Here is a 20,947-nt window from a genome sequence, read left to right as displayed (position 1 = left end):
TCACGGAACAAAGGCTAAAGAAGGGAGGCGAGGCAGGATAAACACTTCACAACATGTTTATTGGCTAACAATAACAGCTAACAGTGACTCGCTCTGGTTAGCTAACTACCAAGGAGAGCGAGCAGCTTTTGAGGCACTGACAGCTCTTTTATACTCAGCTGTCAGAAGCTGGGCCAATCAGGAGCCACCAATTTCCCGCCGGCTGCCTGCCGGCACACGGACCAATCGGCTGCTCTATTGGCCGCTCGTGCTTGCCGTCCAGACATAACACCCCTTTCTTCCTGGATGGCACAAACGTAATCATTGAGGTATGCTGGGCGTCTCCTGTTCCTCCCTGATCTGCGCGGTCCACCAGATTCAGCTGGAACAGGGTGATCTACACTGGGCGCCACTGGAACTCCTGGAGACTGGATATCGACTTCGGACAGCGCTTCATTTGGCAAGGAAGGTACAGGAACCACAGGTGAGTTCGCGGTCCCCTCGTCATCGGGTTGAGACTCCGGACGTGACTTGTACTTTGCAGTCGCGGTTCCTGCAGACCCAGATGTGACAGGCCCAGATAGGGATTCATTAGTAATCGTCTTTTGGGGAAACCAATGGCGGCGGCGCAGTTGGTCTACATGCCTCCGCCAGGTACGGCCATCCCCCAACTGCACTCTGTATGACCGGGGCCCTGTAACCTCAATTATCTGGCCGGGCAACCAGTGAGGATCCCCCCCATAGTTTTGGGCATATACCCACTCTCCCTCTTGGAATGAACGGGCCCCGCCACTTGAATCCGGGGGTTTTCGGATTCCGGAGAAGGGCGGCATATAAATCAAATTAAAAAAAAATAATAATCAGGATGTAAACGATCCAAGTCTGTTCTTAACCGGCGGCCCATTAATAACTCAGCTGGGCTGCGGTTTGTTGTTGGGCATGGGGTCACATGCTGCGTTAACAAATAGGTAGCCAATTTAGTTTGCCAATCCCCAGGTCCCAATTTGGCAAGAACCTCCTTGGCCGATCGCACGGCCCTTTCAACAAGGCCATTTCCGGACGGATGGAATGGGGCCACCATGACATGCCTAATCCCATGTCTGGCTACATACGTTTGGAAAATGGCAGACTTCAGTTGAGGCCCATTGTCTGATACAATCAAGTCTGGTAGGCCGTGGGTTGCGAATACTTTTCTCAGTGCCCGGACTACTGCCTCCGCTGTGGTTGAGGCCATGGCCACCAACTCCACCCACTTAGAATAGGTGTCTACAATGACCATAAAGGTATGGCCGTGGAAGGGGCCCGCAAAATCCACGTGAACCCGGGACCAGGGGGCCTTTGGCAACTCCCACTCCCTAACTGGAGCCCTGGGAGGGGCTGAGCTTGTGCGCTGGCACTGCTGGCACTCTGCGACCCAGTTCGTGATAGCTTCATCTAACTTGGGCCACTGTAGGTAACTGCGGCCTAAAGCCTTCATCCGGGCCACGCCCGGATGGCCATTATGCAAAGTTTCTAGGACTTGCCATCTTAGTTCTACAGGAACAACCACCCTGGTGCCCCACAATAGACAGCCTCGCAACGTGGAAAGTTCTAGTTGCCGGATTTTGTAAGGAAGGAACTCAGAACCGATTTGCCCAAGGGGCCACCCCCTTCTCACCCAGTCCAGGACTTGGCGTAAAATTCTGTCCTTGGCGGTGTACCAAGCCACGTCAGCGGCAGACACTGGACTCTGCTGGTCATCAATCTGTAGGACTGATGAGGCTGGAGCGGGGTCGTTGACACGAACAGGAAGGGGGCATCTGCTGAGTGCGTCAGCATTACCCAAGTCCTTACCCGGGCAGTGGGCCAGTTGATAATTGTAGGCCGCCAAGAACACAACCCACCTGGTCATCCGTGGGGACAGGATCTGTGGAGACTGGCGATCGCCGGCCAGAATTCCCAACAACGGTTTGTGATCTGTGAAAATGTGAAAGAAACGGCCATATAAATAATCATGAAATCGTTTAACGCCGGCCACAATGGTTAGCGCCTCCTTGTCTATGTGTCCGTAATTCCGTTCAGTGGCAGAGAGAGTTCTGGAGTAGTATGTGATGGGGGCCTCAGTCCCATTAGGCAGCCAATGGCTCAAAATGGCCCCCACCCTGTAAGGTGACGCATCACACGTCAGAGTCAATGGGAGTTCGCTGTCATACTGTACTAAAACAGAGTCTGACGTGAGCAGTTGTTTGACGGCTCGGAAAGCATCGGTCTCCTTGTGTCCCCAGGTCCAAGGTGTAGCTTTATCAAGAAGGCGGTGAAGCGGCTCGGCGACCGTCGCCTTGTGGTGTAAGAACATGTTATAAAAGTTCAAAAGCCCCAGGAAGGCTTGCAGTTCGGACCGGCTGGTAGGCGGTGGGGCATTTTGGATTGCTTTCACCTTTGCAGGCGTTGGGTGCAGGCCGGCGGCATCAACGAGGTAGCCCAAGAACTCTACCTGAGGTACTCCCAATTTGCATTTGTTGGGCTTGAGTTTGAGTCCTGCTTGCTGGAATCGAGATAACACGGCACGAAGGCGGCTGGCCAGGTCAGCTTCTGTCATGGCAGAGACGAAAACGTCATCGAAGTAAGGAATTACTCCAGGCAATCCGTGCAGCAGCCTTTCCATGAGGCATTGAAAAATGCCTGGGGCGACACAGACCCCAAATTGCAATCGTCTACAACGAAATGCACCCCTGTGGGTTACAATTGTCTGGGCATCTGCGGTGGCGGTGTCCACCTCCAATTGTTGATAGGCTTGCGCCATATCCAACTTAGCAAAAATTGAGCCACGGCCCAACAAATGGAGGAGGTGATGCACCACCGGAACAGGGTAGGGGTGAGCCTGCAAAGCCTTATTGATGGTCGCCTTATAGTCTGCACAGATGCGGATAGAGCCATCAGATTTTATCGGGGTGACAATTGGCGTCTCCCATCGAACGTGATCCACCTGTTCTAATATTCCATGTGCTAATAGCCTATCAATCTCCTTATCGACTTGAGCATGGAGTGCCAAAGGCACTCTACGAGGCTTGAGTCGTATTGGGGAGATTTTGGGATCCAAATTAAAGGAGATGGGAGTACCTGTATATTTGCCAAGACCCTCACTAAATACATCTGAGAATTCCGTGAACAAGTCGGAAAATACATCAGGTGAAGTTGCGTGAATACCGGTAATAGCCAATCCTAAAGCGTCAAACCATTCTAATCCCAGTAAACTGGGGAGTGTGCCATTAACAACAATTAATTTAAGGCGGCCACTGAAATTCTTATATTCGACCCTAAATCTCCCTGATCCAAAAACTGGAATGTGATTACCTTGATAATCACGAAGTCAGAATGTGCAAGAGGCTAAACGCCTCTTGGCCATCGAGGGCACCAGTCATTTAAGAGTGCTCCAAGAAATTATTGACACGGAAGAACCAGTGTCCAATTTCATTTTACATGGTTTACCTTCTATGCGAACTGTGAGGAAAAGTTTTTTCCTCAAATCCGACTTTGCCTGACCTATGGTCATCTCGGGGGGGCAGGCACCCCTGTAAATAGTAAAACATTCTTCCTCATGCCTATCCTGCTTATTTTGGGGATGTTAACTCCGGCTGGGTCTCAAAAAACTATTTTTATTGCTGTTATTATTGGCCATATTTGGCTGGCTAGCCTTACAAACCCTGGCAAGGTGGCTTTTTTTACCACAGCATCTGCAGTCAGCATTCTTAAACCTACATGTGGAACGGGAATGATTCCCTCCGCACCCTGCACAAGGGGCTTGAAACCTATTTACTTCAGAATTCCCTCCTTTCTTTCGAGATGTTTGGAGGCGACTTATGTCTTCCTCGCCCTCAGACAACTGGTCAGACTCGACCTCAGCCTCCTCATGGTGAACCATGGTAGTTTTCTGGGCAACTTGCGGGCTGAGGTTCTGCCTTATCTCAGTAGCTGATTTAACTGATAATTCAGAGGCTCTAGCCTCATCTATAGCTGTTTGCAATGTAATATCCATTCTAGCTAATAAGTGACGCTGTAAGCGGATATCCCTGACCCCACATATTAACTGGTCCAAAAGGATATCTTCTAAGTAATCTCTAAAGTCACAATACAAAGCGGCTGCCCTTAAGGCTGCCACATATTGATTAATAGTTTCCCCTTCTGCCTGAAAACGGTGCCGAAATGCAAAATGTCTAGAAACTCTTGAGGGTAGAGGGGCATAGTGGCCTTTTAAAATGGCTAGCAATGTCTCCCAGGGCACATTATGGACTGTCTGAGGTGCTAATAGTGCCCTAGCTGTCTCGAACATATCATGCCCACAGACACTGAGGAAAACAGCTAACTTCCTATCCCCTGGCAGACTTTTATAGTCATTTGCGACCAGGAAACAGTTAAAATGGTCAAAGAAGGAATCCCAGGTCTCCACTGCCTGGTTGAAAGGGGCGAATGTAGATAGGGTGGACATCTTCCTGAAGAACAGCGTCAGACCTTAGAATTTGCGACGTCTCGTTGCTGTGGCTCAGCTCAGTACTTCAGCTCTTGTAGTGGCTTCGCTCGACCTGCCGCCTCAGAGTAATCCCATCCTCGTCGCCAGTTGTTCTATTCACGGAACAAAGGCTAAAGAAGGGAGGCGAGGCAGGATAAACACTTCACAACATGTTTATTGGCTAACAATAACAGCTAACAGTGACTCGCTCTGGTTAGCTAACTACCAAGGAGAGCGAGCAGCTTTTGAGGCACTGACAGCTCTTTTATACTCAGTTGTCAGAAGCTGGGCCAATCAGGAGCCACCAATTTCCCGCCGGCTGCCTGCCGGCACACGGACCAATTGGCTGCTTTATTGGCCGCTCGTGCTTGCCATCCAGACATAACAATAGTAGTTCCAACCTGCAAGGCTCATGAAGGTAAGGCCTGTGCTCGGCTGCTGGGCAGGGGCTGGTGGGTAGGCAGGGCGATGTGATATCGCACAGGCTGGATTAATTGCTTCAGCGGGCTGTTGTTTGAGGACCCTTTGCTATAGATGGATACTATTGATTCAATTCCATTCTAATTATTTTGATGCATTTTGAATCAGTGATGACTTCTGGAGCCTACCTGGATGAGTCCCTACAGTTTTCTTGCCAAATTGATTGGGAAAGTATTTACTTCTTAGGGATGAGAGAGTGGTTGGACCAGCTCCCTGAGGTGGTTTGTACCTTAGGCATGACTCATACTCATGGTCACAATAGGCAGAGCCATAATCAAACAATAATTAACATACATTGCACGTTGGCAACAGAATTAGGACTCAGAGTCAGTATCTTAGAATTTAAAATATACAGCTTTTAAGGCACAGTTGTCTTTGTATCTGCAACACTGTGCAGAAGAAAACATTTAACATTTTTAATATAAAGTTTATTGTCATTGTATGTATATACACAGTATACCCATACAACGAAATTCACATAACACCCAGAGACCAAGCCCAACACACATGACAATCCTCAAACACAACCCCACCCACCAAAACTTCCCCACCCCTGAACCATCCAAACATCCAAACAGCAGTCCAAGTAATGCTGTCCAACAGCTCACTGATGGTGGCCCTTTAGTTCATTGTTGAGTGCAATTATAGCTCTTTTGACTTTAAACATTCTAAATGTGTCTGGAACATACAATAGAGGTAGTTCTCAAATTACAACAGTTCATTTAATGAAAGTTTGAAGTTACAACGTCATTGAAAAAAGTGGCTTATGACTGATTTTCACACTTATGACTATTGGTCACATGATCAAAATTACTAAGATACTTAGTAACTGGTTGATATTTATGATGGTTGCAATTTCCGGGGGTCATGTGATCATTTTTTATGACTGTCTGACAAGCAAAAATCAATGGGGAAGTGAGATTCACTTAAACCTGTTACCAACAAACAACTGCAGTGATTCACTTAATAACTGTGGCAAGAAAAGTCATGAAATGGGGCAAAACTCACTTAACAGAATTGGGACTTATTTAGCAACAAAAAATGTTGGACTTAATTGTGGTCATAAGTTGAAGACTACCTGTAGTTCTTCCCCTTATGAATCAAATATCTTATGATTCTATCAGAGGCTGTTTGGGCTCATAAGGAAAGATCTGAAGAATGGAGTTTCACAGAAGATGATGACTGAAAATAAATACCAAGATATTTAAAACCCTAGATTTGCTCAGTTTGATAGCTGTGGATCTTCCAGAAATGGTTGTCTGCATGTGTCAGGGCATGTGTGGGGCACATGCAGGGGGCACACATGCATGGGGGGCAGAGTGCATGCAGTGGGTACACATGCATGTGCAGGGGGCAGGGCGCATGTGGGGGCCATGCACACATGTGGGGGGGTGCATGCACGGGGCCTGGGCATGCATTGCATTTTGGGGGATTCAGGCACGTGCCCTTTGGGCACTTGGTCCAGAAAAGGTTAGCCATCACTGCTCTATACAATCAATATGATCTTCTTCATTTAACAGAAGCCAGACTTGGACTCTCTTGTTTACCAGACGGTTGAGGTTCATCAAACAGCTCTGGAACTCTTAACTTATCACAGCTTTCCCTAAGTGCACAATTACAAAAGGAAATGGTGGTTAGAGCCAGGCACTGCAGCCTCAATCTACAGGTGAAACTCGAAAAATTAGAATATCGTGCAAAAGTTCATTTATTTCAGTAATGCAACTTAAAAGGTGAAACTAATATATAAGATAGACTCATTACATGCAAAGTGAGATAGTTCAAGCCTTGATTTGTCATAATTTTGATGATTATAGCTTACAGCTGATGAAAACCCCAAATTCACAATCTCAGAAAATTAGAATATTGGGAAAAGGTTCAATATTCTAGGCTCAAAGTGTCCCACTCTAATCAGCTAATTAAGCCATAACACCTGCAAAGGGTTCCTGAGCCTTTAAATGGTCTCTCAGTCTGATTCAGTAGGAATCACAATCATGGGAAAGACTGTTGACCTGACAGTTGTGCAGAAAACCATCATTGACACCCTCCATAAGGAGGGAAAGCCTCAAAAGGTAATTGCAAAAGAAGTTGGATGTTCCCAAAGTGCTGTATTAAAGCACATTAATAGAAAGTTATGTGGAAGGGAAAAGTGTGGAAGAAAAAGGTGCACAAGCAGCAGGGATGACAGCAGCCTGGAGAGGATTGTCAGGAAAAGGCCATTCAAAAGTGTTGGAGACTTTCACAAGGAGTGGACTGAGGCTGCAGTCAGTGCATCAAGAGCCACCACACACAGACGGATCCTGGACATGGGCTTCAAATGTCATATTCCTCTTGTCAAGCTGCTCCTGAACAACAAACAACGTCAGAAGCATCTTACCTGGGCTAAAGACAAAAAGAACTGGTCTGTTGCTCAGTGGTCCAAAGTCCTCTTTTCTGATGAGAGCAACTTTTACATCTCATTTGGAAACCAAGGACCCAGAGTCTGGAGGAAGAATGGAGAGGCACACACTGCAAGATTATTGAAGTCCAGTGTGAAGTTTCCACAGTCTGTGTTGATTTGGGGAGCCATGTCATCTGTTGGTGTTGGTCCACTGTGCTTCATTAAGTCCAGGGTCAATGCAGCTGTCTATCAGGAGATTTTGGAGCACTTCATGCTTCCTTCTGCAGAGGAGTTTTATGGGGATGCTGACTTCATTTTCCAGCAGGATTTGGCAACTGCCCACACTGCCAAAAGTACCAAAACCTGGTTCAATGACCATGGGATTACTGTGCTTGATTGGCCAGCAAACTCGCCTGATCTGAACCCCATAGAGAATCTATGGGGCATTGCTAAGAGAAAGATGAGAGACATGAGACCGAACAATGCAGAAGAGCTGAAGGCCGCTATTGAAGCATCCTGATCTTCCATAACAGCTCAGCAGTGCCACAGGCTAATAGCATCCATGCCACGCCGCATTGAGGCAGTAATTGATGCAAAAGGGGCCCAAACCAAGTACTGAGTACATATGTATGCTTATACTTTTCAGAGATCCAATATTGTTCTATGTACAATCCTTGTTTTATTGATTTCATGTAATATTCTAATTTTCTGAGATTGTGAATTTGGGGTTTTCATGAGCTGTAAGCCATAATCATCAAAAGTATGACAAATCAAGGCTTGAACTATCTCGCTTTGCATGTAATGAGTCTATCTCATTACATCAGAGCTTGGATAGCTCTGCAGACAAGGCACTGTAATTTAACACCAGCTGTCTGCAATTAAAGTAAGTTCGAATCTTGCCAGGCTCAAGGTTGACTCAGCGTTCCATCCTTTCTAAGGTAGGTAAATTGAGGACCCAGTTTGTGGGGGCAATAAGCTGACTTTGTATAAAATATACAAAAGTATGAAGGCTATTGCTTAACGCACTGTAAGCCGCCCTGAGTCTCTGGAGAAGGGCGGCATATAAATCAAATAAAAATAATAAAAATAAAAATAAAATAAAATCTCACATATTAGTTTCACCTTTTAAGTTGTATTACTGAAATAAATGAACTTTTGCACGATATTCTAATTTTTCAAGTTTCACCTGTATTTAAATCTCATTTTTATCAGTGAAAAAGTTGATAGAATGAACATCAACATTTAGAGGAACCAGAATGCTCTCATCACCTGGTACGTAGAGTTACTGTGTGTCTCTCATTCAAGTCCTATCATACACTATGTATTCAAACAGATCATTCCAGATCATGGAAAGACTGTTCTGTAGAGTGATTTATAAGAGTGAAATCCTAGAAAGAGACCATTATGCAAATTGGATGTTAGCATGTATTGGGTCTTTTAAATTTATTTTGATTTGCGAGTATTATTTTTTGGCTGGAGATTTCATTGTTCTTTGCTACTGAGGAGAAAACATAAAGCAGTGATGGCTAACCTTTTCCGGACTGAGTGCCCAAAGCTCACGTACATGCACCCGAATCCCCAAAATGCAATGTGTGTGTGGCCCCTGCACATGCATCCTGCCCCCTGCATGCATGTGTGGCCCCCCGCAGGTGCCCCACCCCCCGCACATGTGCAGCAAAGACTCAAAACCAGCTGGCCGGTGGGAGGCACATGTACATGTGTGGCAGAGCTGGACTTGGGCAACGGCTCACATGCCCACAGAGAGGGTGCTGCGTGCCACCTCTAGCACGCGTGCCATAGGTTTGCCATCACAGACATAGGGGCAGCTGGGAAAAAACTTTTGAATTTATCCCACTTTTTGTGACCATTGCACATAATGTACAAAGACAATTCCTAGTGTCTGATTGCTTCAGAAACAATTTATAGTCGCTCCCTATTTGAATGAAAGGCTCCTTTATATTTAATCTCCACTTCCTTTTTACACATTCTAGTGTGCACATGATTTGAGATGACTAGTAAGGACAAATTTGTAATTCACACGAAATCTATATATTTGGTGAAAGACTGTTACACACAGAAAAATAGTAATCAATAAATTAAGAAGGAACAAATCCCATTGGTAAATAAAAAGAACTAATAACTCCTCCATATATTCTCTCTATATCCACTACCATGTTTCCCGTGGGTCCCAAAATAGGCACTAGGGCTTATCTCAGTTTTTTTACCCATGTACAGGAGGGCCAGTTCTTCTGCTTGCTCACAGTGGGGCAGGAGGCTGGCTGTGCAGGCTCTTAAGTAGGGCTTACTTTGGGGGTAGGACTTATATTAGGTACATACATAAAAATCATGCTAGGGTTTATTTTCAGGATAAGTCTTATTTTTAGGGAAACAGGGTAGTCCCATACTGAAATATGACAATCAAACTGTCACTATTATTTACACTTTATAAGGGCCTATTTATATTTGCCTTTCAGAAGGAAAAAAAAATCAAAGCTATTCAAATTTCAAAGGGCAGGGCATTCATTGCAACATGGAAAGTCAATCTGCTGCACATTGTTCTCTGGCTTAAATGTGCAAGTGAGGAACACCTCCAACATTTACAGTACATATAATGGATATCAGGCAAATAAAGAGGTTTTTCTAAAACTTTCTTTTTATCAGCTGATGTTTATTGTTCAGTTCAGGTCTCATCACAATGATAAAACACTTGGGGAAAAAGATGCACACCAATAATCCAGCACTTGAAGAGATCATAGCAAAGATCTTGACTGCCAGCATATATTTTCCCCTTGTGCTTAGATAGGTTGGAATAAAGCACAGCCAAACACTGCAGAAGACCAACATGCTGAAGGTGATGAATTTGGCTTCATTGAAACTGTCAGGTAAATTCCTAGCTAGAAAAGCAGCAGAGAAGCTAAGCAGAGCAAGAAAACCCATAAAGCCCAAAACACAGTAGAACATGACCGAGTCTTCATTGCACTCCAGGATGACTCCTTCAGACATTGACTGTGCATCAAAATCTGGATATGGTGGGGATGTTATCAGCCACACAGCACAAAAACCTATTTGAACAAAGGAGCAGGATAGAAGAATGAAACTGACTATTCTTCCACCCACCCATTTCTTCAATCTGGAACCAGGTTTGGTGGCCATGAATGCTAGAACCACAACAAAGGTTTTGGCCAAGACACAAGAAATTGCTACAGAAAAGATGAGGCCAAAAGCTGATTGTCGAAGAAGACACACAATCTTATCAGGTCTTCCAATAAACAGAAACACACAAAGGAAAGAGAGGAGGAGGGAAACTAGGAGAAGGTAGGTGATATTCCTGTTGTTGGCTTTGACGATGGGAGTATCTTTATGTTTCATGAAGATTGTGATGACCAAAGTTGTCATTAAAGAAAAACAAAGGGAAAGAACAGTCAGACTGATCCCTAAGGGTTCCTCAAAGGATAAAAAGGTGATCCGCTTTGGAATGCACATATTTTTGTCAGGATTTGGATATTGATCTTCTGGACATGGAGAGCAGTTATCCATGTCTGAAAAACAACACAATAGAGAGGATATAGTGGATTATACACAGTGCTGCACCCAGTGGCTTAGTCCCATTACATTTGAATTTTTCCTACCCTTCTCCTTTGATATTTTCCCTTCTGGACACAGAAGGCAACTATAGCAGCAAAATGACTCTCCTTCTTTCTTGGCCTTGCTTTGTCCTGCCTCACAGGGATCATTACACAAAGATAAAGGTTGTACTTATTCACAAATAAAGAATAATATTTTAATACAGATAGCAAAAGAAGTTCTTGGAGTGATACTGTTACTGGGGAATCAACAGATTAAGAAGGGAGTGATAAACTATCAACCTTCCCATGTAAACCAGATGGAACATATGACCAGATTTGCCTTACTAGGTGGCTCAGTGGCTAAGACACTGAGCTTGTCGATCAGAAAGATCAGCAGTTCGACGGTTCGAACTGTACAGGTCTCCTGCATGAGCAGGGGGTTGGACTAGATGACCTCCAAGGTCCCTTCCAACTCTGTTACTGTTATATATTCTGTTATGAGCTAATTTCACATTATTGAAGAGCTAGTGATTTCCCCACTTCTGTTTTGCAACCTGAAAAGTTTGAAAAATTCCTTTTTACATTTCTTTCTCTGCCCATTATGCAGCTGTGAGCTATACCCTATCTTAACTGGTTGTTCCCTAAGTAGCATTTTCTCCCCACTCCACCCTACCCACCTTCCAAGGTCATTCCCACAAATCACTCCATAACAAATGTGAAGTAGCATGAAGACTTTGACACCGAATGTTCTGCAACTGACTTATTAAAAATCCAAGGTCTTCTGAAGCTCTCGTGGATCCACCTTTTCCAGCACCTTCCCCAAAAAGAGATTAGATATCAACAAAATTTGTTCTGTATAGTGTGGTCCAGTGATGACGTTTTCAGAAAGAGGCAAACCAAGTCTTCTCTAATAGGGAATGGAACACTCAAAGAAGAATTAATCACCATTAGAACCCACTCACACATCTCCCAGGCACTTCAAATGCCAGGAGGGCAGGGGTGGTTCTCAAAAATTTTAGCAAAGGTTCTCTCCCCAGTTGCTGGGTGGGTGTGGTCATGGTGGGTGTGGCCTAATCACCCTCCTGCACCACAGTGGAGGGGGCATTTTTGCTCTCCCCAGGCTCCGGAGGATTTACTCGAGCCTCTGGAAGGGCGAAAACGGCCTCCTCAGGTTCCGGAGGCCCTCTGGAGGCCAGAAACAGGCCCATTTCTGGCCTTCCTGAACTTCCGGTAGGCCCATTTTTTCACCCTCCTTGAGCCTCCGTGCGCAGTCTGTACTTACCTGCATCCAAAACGAGCCACATAGGGACTCCTTGGAGGGACAGGGCAGGGTGGGAAGGGCCAACCAGGAGTGGGATTTGGGGGTTTTCCAAACTGTACAGAATCTTAGCTAGAGGTTCTCCTGAACCCCTGCAAACCCCCAGCAGGCCACCCATGAAGGAGGGGTATGGGTCTAAAGAGCAGATGTCTGAACTCACACTCTCAAGGATCCTCAGGTTCAAACTGTTTCCAGATCAGTGGGCAAGACTTCTCCCCATGCAACTCTTCTGGCTCTGCAACAATGTTGGTGTCCCACTGCAAGCAACTTCGTTTGACAGATGCTGAGCAAATTCCATCACATATCCCTTTATTAAAAAAAAAGGTTTTGTGTTTCCTGACACGGGGCTGTGGGGCAGCTGTCTGTGGATGCAACAAAGGCAGAGAAGTACTAATGTTTTCCTCCCCTTGCCACCACAAAGCAGGTTTTAATAGCAACTCTAAACGATGTTTGGTTTGTCCTTCGTTGAGTGTCAATAACATTCTAGATTTCTCTTCTCTCATTACATCTCTTTCCATGGACCATGGGAGTGACAGGATCCCTAAGAGAAGATAGATTGCATGGGTGCAATCTCATCCAATTACTCATGTGCCCTCTTATTCAAGTGGCAACCAAGGTTTTGGATGGATTGTGGAGCACATCAATAGGAACAATCTCTAGCTCCCTCTGAAACATATCCAGGGCCATCAGTCACTGGGGGTGGACCAATCTAACGGGACCAGATTCACCACAGTAGATACCAGCAATAGAGCATTCCATAAATATCAGGGTGTGACTTGGTCATAACAAAGGAGACACCAAATTTTTCCCCAATTTCAGATCTATAGTCACAGTTCTGAAATGAGCACCACATGTGGTGTGTGAGCACTGTCATGATCTGGGATAAGCACATGGCTGTCATGGTGGCCATGAACTCCCAAGTACAATATTTCATGTCAAATATTTGAAATGTAAACATTCTTTTAGATACCCCTCCCCCTTCAGTAATTTGTACTTAGGTAAGCATAGAGACAATACTATGGTACTTCTAGATAGATAGATAGATAGATAGATAGATAGATAGATAGATAGATAGATAGATAGATAGATAGATAGATAGATAGATAGATGTAGGCAGACAAATATAGATTCATACATCTAACCTGATTAAAGCCTACTGGCCATGTGATAAAATCCACAGAGATGTTGAAAAACATGTCTGGAGGAGCTGTAGGATCTATTGCTCCAACTTTAATTCTAAGAAAGGACTGATTGGGGAATGTGATCCAGTTGATAATATCAAATCCATCAATGATTTTCCCATTTTGATCAAAGGAAATCCTTTCTCCAACAGTGTTATTGAATGAGATACTTCTCAAAAAGGAATGAAGCTGCAAACGAGGGAGGGAGCAAGCGAGGGAGGGATGAAGGAAGGAAGGAAGGGAAAAAGGAAGGAAAGAAGGATTTTTTTTTGTTTGCTTTTATTCTGGTTTGTACACCGGCACCAAATAGATAATACAGCAATATCACCGAAATAAAGGTAAAATACAATATTTCTTAAATAAAATTAAAAGTTATATAGAAATACATAATACAAAATTGTAAAACCAAATCTATATGAATCTACAATACAATGCAGTATTGAACAGATGACTATAGACAAATGCAAAAGTATTAATTGAATTTCAAAAGGGTAAAAATAAGGGCATTATAGAGGAAACCTTTTTTTAGAGGTGATATTGCACCTGTAATATCCAGAGTCTTAACAATCACTGTCAACAAGTCACCATTTAAGCACCAAGTTGAAGGGTGACAGATAGTCAATTATATAATGATTGATTTATTCTTTGAAATGAACAGGCCTGGAAAAGAGTGAATTATAACAATCTGTGTGTCTTTCTTGAGTAAAAATCACATTATTGTTGTTGTTGTTGTTGTTGTTGTTATTGTTATTATTATTATTATTATTATTATTATTATTATTATTATTATTATTCCTTTTTCTTCCATTCAAGGTTTGGTTGAGAACAACCTAATCTAGAAACCTGTTGAAAAGTGGACATGAAGGTATTTTGAACAAACAGATATGTTTTACTGTTTATTTTACTTTTAATCTGTGACTGAATCTTATAGTATGTTAGATTTCTACGACATTGAGTGCATAGTATTAAGGTTGATGTAAACTCTCCAAGCAAAGCATATAAAATAAAGAGCTGCTAAACACTGTTTCAGAGACATCACCCTACCAACAAAAGTGTGTATAGTCAAGGCTACGGTTTTCCCAGTTGTAATGTATGGCTGTGAAGGTTGGACCATAAGAAAGGCTGAGCACCAAAGAATTGAGGCCTTTGAACTACGGTGCTGGAAAAGACTCCTGCGAGTTCCTTGGACTGCAAGGTCAGTCCTAGAGGAGATCAACCCTGATTGCTCTTTAGAAGGCCAGATCCTGAAGATGAAACTCAAATATTTTGGCCACCTAATGAGAAGGAAGGACTCACTGAAGAAGAGCCTAATACTGGGAAAGATCAAGGGCAAAAGAAGAAGGGGACGACAGAGAACAAAGTGGCTGGATGGAGTCACCAAAGCAGAAGACATGAGTTTAAATGGTCTCCAGGGGATGGTAGAGGACAGGAAGGCATGGAGGAATGTTGTCCATGGGGTCGTGATGGGTCGGACATGACTTTGCAACTAACAACAAAAGCACTGTTTCAATACATCAGTTGTAGGTAGTGGACATTTGTAATTTTAATGTGAGCATGTAAATATTTGAATGGATTAATCCATTACTATATTTTAATTCGAGACCTAATTTTAATACCCTTGGAGAATATGGTTTATTAGATTTTATGGCAACTACAGACAAGGAAACATTTTGCCTTTATCTGCTTAAGATCTTACCTGCCACCACAATTTGTGATTCTGAAACTGTTGCTTTCTGTCTTTTGCTATTGTTTTTCCCCTGGATTTGAATAAATACAATGATTGCAAAGCATGTGCCACAGCATAGACTGCATTGTAAATATTGTAGCTCTGGCCACTCATGCGTGTTTCAAACACAGATGTTGGAAGGGTTTCAAGGCTCTCCCGTCCAGTACATTTCTTCTCAGATGTCTCAGCTTTTGAGTTTGAGAAGAAACAACCAAATGCCTGTTCCCAGAAATCTTTCCGAAAATGATCATGCTGGTTATTGGTTGGATTTAGGTTCTGAAGAAATTCCTGGAAGTCTTGGATTTCTTTTGTGTGAACTGCAAAGGATAAAGCCCCATGTAGGAAATGGATGTCCCAAAATTTTTGAAAGGAATTGGAAGTATAATCTGTTTGAGCTGTTGTAACCAAGATTTTTGTCTTCTTTGGTATATCCTCCACTTCTGACAATTGGAGGTATGTTCTAAGTAATGATATAGATTCAATTTCACCATACAAGATTACAACATTGGCTGTGCTGTTCATGAAAACTTGATATACATGGACTCCTTCACCTACTTGATCATTAAAATCAATGTAAAAATCTACCTTAGGGAACTTTTGTATGAAATCAAAGTAGATGCCATGCTGGGAAAATGTGGGGAGCACTTCCTGTACAAATTCCTCCCCCTTGTCATCATTCACAACAAGAACTCCAATCCAGATCCATCTAAAATACAGCAGTAGCTGCAAGAGGCCCCTACGTTGGTGGGATTCATCTGGAAACATTTTGTCAGCGTTCCAAATTAGGCTTTCTTCCAGTGCTGACATAACAAGATGAACTTTTACCTAGTTTTGTATGTTACAGATAGTGTTTCCTGGGAGACGAGGATGGGGGCTACATTCCTGTGAAAAGAACGTGCCGGGATGTAGAGATGGATCTGTATGATGGCCAATGGGACATTGGGGTTGGAGAGCAGAAGAGGAGGGGGTTGGAAGGAGGGGCCAGTTTGGCTGCAATTTGAATCAGAAATGTCGGATATTGCTATTCTTAAAATAAAAATGATTCATTAGACAGTTTGCACTTGAGAATGAAGTTTATTCAAGATAGCACCGAAACCTGACAGACAGCCAAACTCTCCTCCAAATCCAGGCTGGCTGAGTTTAAATCATCCCGTTCCCTCCCAGACATCTGGTCGGATGGACTATGGCTGAAGCCAAGCTCTCGGAGGAAAGCCTGCTTCAAGAAACGGGAGGAGCAGAAGCGGTTGTGATTCCAGCCAACTTGGAAAATACAAAGGTTCAACTTTCTCCGCCTTCCCTCCCCGCAGAACTTCAAGCAAAGAAACGTGAGGCAGATAAGTACCCGGGGACTGTGCCAAAAGCCTTAGAGGCGGAATTTTCTTTTGCAAATTTAAAAGATAAAGAAAAACCCCTAAGTGAATTGGGAAGGGCGAGCTGGGGATGGGAATGGCAGCGAAGCCCAGACAAGGCAGCACCTCCCCACCCCAGGATGAGAGACGAGGCAGAGGACTATCAACACCAAGGCCGGCCCTCCAGAGCTCAGCACAGAGAGGAGAGGGCAGAGAGGGAGGAGCCACCCCAGTTCAGAGGGAAGTTCGATGGTGACCCAGACAACCTCGCCCAATTCCTCGATTCAGCTGAGATATACATAGAGCGGTTCGGACACCTCTACCCTTTCCCCAGAGCCCTAGTGAATGCTATCTCGGAAGGGCTGGAGGGAGAAGCAAAGAGGTGGTCAGCATCACTCTACAAATACAGGCCCCCCCAGCTACAAGATGCGGATGGGTTCTTGCAACTATTGAGAGCCCGTTATGAGGAGGAGGAGGAGGACCCCTATGTGGAAGACGAGCTCAGAAACCTAATGCAGAGGGGGAAGCCTATCAGAGAGCATATCCGTGAATTCAGGAGAGTCATTGGGACACTGCCTCCCCTACCAGAGTGATTGCTGGTGTATTTTTTTAGAACAAGCCTAGATAAAAGAATTTCCCAAGTGACTGCCTATCGTGACATCCCAAACCGACTCGCTGAATGGTTCCGGGTAGCGATAAAAGTCGACAGAGGGCTGCAGGCGAGTGACACGTCAAAACCACCAGAGGAAAAGGAGAGAGGTCGACCAGACCAGGGGCCACTCAACAGACGAGAAACCCCAACATCACAGCCCTCCTACACACCAACTGCCCCACGGAGCCCACTGAAATGCTACAGATGTGGAGGAAGGGGCCACATAGCAGCAAGATGTGGAACACCTAGACCGGGACCAGCTCCACCGCCCAAAGCACGACCGGAACGAGGGCCCAAGCGCGTCACCCACGTACCGCGGGAAGCTCCCCAAATCCCTGAGTTTTTCGCTCATCTGACCGAAACCAGAGGAATCCCAGAGGAGGGAGATCAGTCCCCCGAACCCTATGACACGGAAGACGAAGGCGAGGATGACCCGATGGTGAGTGGACCCGTCCATCCGTTTCTTTTCCCCATACGCCTAACAGCCCCCAAAACAGGGGCCCAAGAGACTTTCCAAGCCCTAATAGACTCGGGTAGCACACGGTGCCTAATCAACCTACCCACAGTTCTAAAATTGGGAATCCGAGCTAAAAAGCTCAAACAACCAATTTGCTTCGAGCAAGTTGATGGGTCCCTAGTGGGAGGAACGTACGCCACACACTTGACTGAACCCGTGAGACTAGAACTCGCAGATCACTGGGAGACGATCCGCTTCATAATAGCCCCCAAGATGACAGAACAAGAGGGAACCCGCAGGCTGAGAATAGCAAAAGGGCCCCAACCCCTGCCGCCCCGACCAGAAGAATTCCCTCCCACGCTGAAACCCCAAAGCAGCCCTCCACTACAGAAGAAAACACCACCAACACAAGGGTCCCTCCCAGAAGGTGCAGCAAAGCAACTGGCAGCCGCACCCACTACCACTTGTAACGCAAACCAGATCCCAAGGGAGTACCAAGACCTTGCGGGGGTATTCAGCGAGGCCGAGTGTGACATTCTGCCCCCCCCACCGCGAGACCGATTGTGCCATCGAGATTATCCCAGGAGCGAAACTACCCAAACCTAAAATGTATGCCATGACGCCCCGAGAAATGCAGGAAATGCGGGACTACATAGACAAAAACTTACAAAGGAGATTTATTGAGCCAGTGAAACCAAGGGTAGCGGCGCCGGTCATGTTTAAAGAGAAAAAGGACGGCTCCATGAGACTGGTGGTCGACTTTCGAAGTCTCAACGCTGTTTGTGTACACAACTTGTACCCCCTCCCCCTCATGAAAGACATGTTAGCCCACCTAGCTAAAGGGAAGGTTTTCACCAAACTAGACCTTCGAGAAGCTTATTACCGAGTACGCATAAAGGCAGGAGATGAATGGAAAACAGCATTCAACTGCCCCCTGGGTAGTTTCCAGTTTAAAGTAATGCCTTTTGGATTGCAAGGAGCCCCGGCAGTATTCATGCAGTTAATAAACGAAGTCTTACATGAACACCTTTACAAAGGGGTCCTCGTCTACCTGGATGATATTCTTATCTACACGGAGACCATAGACGAACACATACCCCTCGTCTGCCAAGTACTGAAAAAACTGCTACGGGTAAACCTATATGTCAAACTGCCAAAATGCGATTTCCACCAATCACGGCTAGACTACCTGGGCTACCGAGTATCAAATGAGGGGATAGAGATGGACCCAGCCAAGGTCCAATCAGTTCTACAATGGCAGCCCCCTCGCATCCGCAGACAACTGCAAAGTTTTCTAGGCTTTGCGAATTTCTACAGACAATTCATCCCCTCGTTCGCGAAGATTGCCAAACCTTTGACGGACCTCCTAAAGACAGGAAGCCCAGCGATGAAACCTCGCCCGGGACAACCCCTACAGTGGGACCTGACCTGCCAACAGGCATTTGAGATGCTAAAAGGACTGTTCGCGAAAGAACCTGTCTTAAAACACCCGGATCCGGAACAGCCTTTTGTCATCCAAGCAGACGCAAGTGATGTGGCAGTAGGAGCCGTGTTACTCCAAAAGAACAACCAAGGTGATCTACAACCCTGCGCCTACACCTCCCGCAAACTCACCGATACGGAGAGGCGATGGGCGGCGTGGGAGAAGGAAGCGTTTGCAGTAAGGTGGGCCTTGTTGACCTGGCGGCACCTTCTAGAGGGAGGCCAGAAACCATTTGAAGTCTGGACTGATCATAAAAACCTAGAGGCTCTAAAAACCCCATGAAAACTGTCGCCCAGGCAAGTGCGGTGGGCACAATACTTCAATCGTTTCAATTTCGAGCTTAAGCACATCCCAGGAGGGAGAAATTTCCTGGCTGATGCCCTCTCCCGGATGCCCCAATACAACAGTGAGCGGGAGCAGGTAGTGAATGCCATCATCCCCTCCACCCAAGCAGCGGCCCAAGTGATCACCAGACGGCAACGACGTGACCAGCAAGGCCAACTTGCAAGTGACTTAACTGCAAAATTAAAAAATGAAACGCTGAGCGACCCCTGGTATCGGGACAATCAACATCTCTTGACAAAAAGAGATGAACTAGCATGGAGGGGGACAAAGCTCTATGTCCCACAGAGTTTACGCATCCTGATTCTCAAGAGGAGCCACGACGTTAAACCAGCAGGACACTTCGGGTTCCTAAAGACTCTGCACCTAGTACAAAGGCAGTTCTGGTGGCCACACATGAGAAAGGACGTAGACAGTTATGTAAAAAGCTGCACCATTTGTGCCACGATGAAGACAAGGCCAGGGTGCCCGCCTGGATTGTTGCAACCAGTAGCTGAGCCAACAAGACCATGGGAGGAGATTGCAATGGACTTTATAGTAGACCTACCAAGGAGCAGTGGAAATACAGTGATCTGGACTGTAATAGACTTATTCTCCAAACAGGCACACTTCATTCCTTGTAGTGGACTGCCTTCAGCCCGTCAGTTATCCAAACTGTTCCAAGGGCTCAGCTCAGCATTTCACCCGAGCACCAATGGGGGGGCAGAAAGACTGAACGCTATGATAGAACAGTATTTAAGATGCTACATCGACTACCAGCAGTCCAATTGGGCAGACCTCCTATCTTTTGCGGAGGTTGCATATAATAATGCTGTCCACAGCAGCACGGGGCTAACCCCGTTCAAAATAGTGAGTGGCATGGATTTTGTTCCCATGCCAGAATACCCGAGGGAGCCCCCTTCCTCAGTCAGTTTGACCGACTGGATGGCAATGTTGAGACAAACTTGGGAAAATGTTAAGAGGGCGCTGGCAAAGGCGGCTCAATCTTATAAGGACCAAGCAGACAAGCACCGGAAAGCCGGGAGGGGGGGTGCACAGCCAGGGAGGGGCTGATGAGACTAATCTTGTTGTGTTTTCCCTATGGGATAGGTGATGTCGCAGAAGTGAAGGGAGAGGGGCCGGATGTCAGCGTTCCAAATTAGGCTTTCTTCCAGCGCTGACATAACAAGATGAACTTTTACCTAGTTTTGTATGTTACAGATAGTGTTTCCTGGGAGACGAGGATGGGGGCTACATTCCTGTGAAAAGAACGTGCCGGGATGTAGAGATGGATCTGTATGATGGCCAATGGGACATTGGGGTTGGAGAGCGGAAGAGGAGGGGGTTGGAAGGAGGGGCCAGTTTGGCTGCAATTTGAATCAGAAATGTCGGATATTGCTATTCTTAAAATAAAAATGATTCATTAGACAGTTTGCACTTGAGAATGAAGTTTATTCAAGATAGCACCAAAACCTGACACATTTGTTGGAAGAAAACTGCTTGAGTCTCTTTATCCATGACTGGGGCAGAGCCATAGGTCAACTAAAGGAAGCAAAAACAAAAGCAATTGTA

The 20,947-nt window shown here is 45.4% G+C and overlaps 1 protein-coding gene across 1 annotated transcript; it reads right to left on the bottom strand.

The window, feature by feature from the left end:
- Positions 1-9,962: 9,962 nt before the first annotated feature.
- Positions 9,963-10,859, bottom strand: LOC139317635 (vomeronasal type-2 receptor 26-like). Its single transcript, XM_070944719.1, has one exon. The coding sequence runs from the start codon at positions 10,857-10,859 to the stop codon at positions 9,963-9,965; it is 897 nt and encodes a 298-aa protein (XP_070800820.1).
- Positions 10,860-20,947: the final 10,088 nt, after the last annotated feature.

The sequence above is a fragment of the Pituophis catenifer genome, unplaced genomic scaffold (genome assembly GCF_029215685.1).
Source record: "Pituophis catenifer annectens isolate HBS135680 unplaced genomic scaffold, rPitCat1.0.hap2 SCAF_5, whole genome shotgun sequence".
NCBI lineage: Eukaryota > Metazoa > Chordata > Lepidosauria > Squamata > Colubridae > Pituophis > Pituophis catenifer.
The sequence above is the reverse complement of the archived record's forward strand: the minus strand, read 5'-3'. Positions and strand labels throughout refer to the sequence as shown.

Coding starts and splice junctions, on each gene's coding strand:
- LOC139317635 (XM_070944719.1), bottom strand. CDS start 10,859: ATGGATAACTGCTCTCCATGTCCAGAAGATCAATATCCAAATCCTGAC.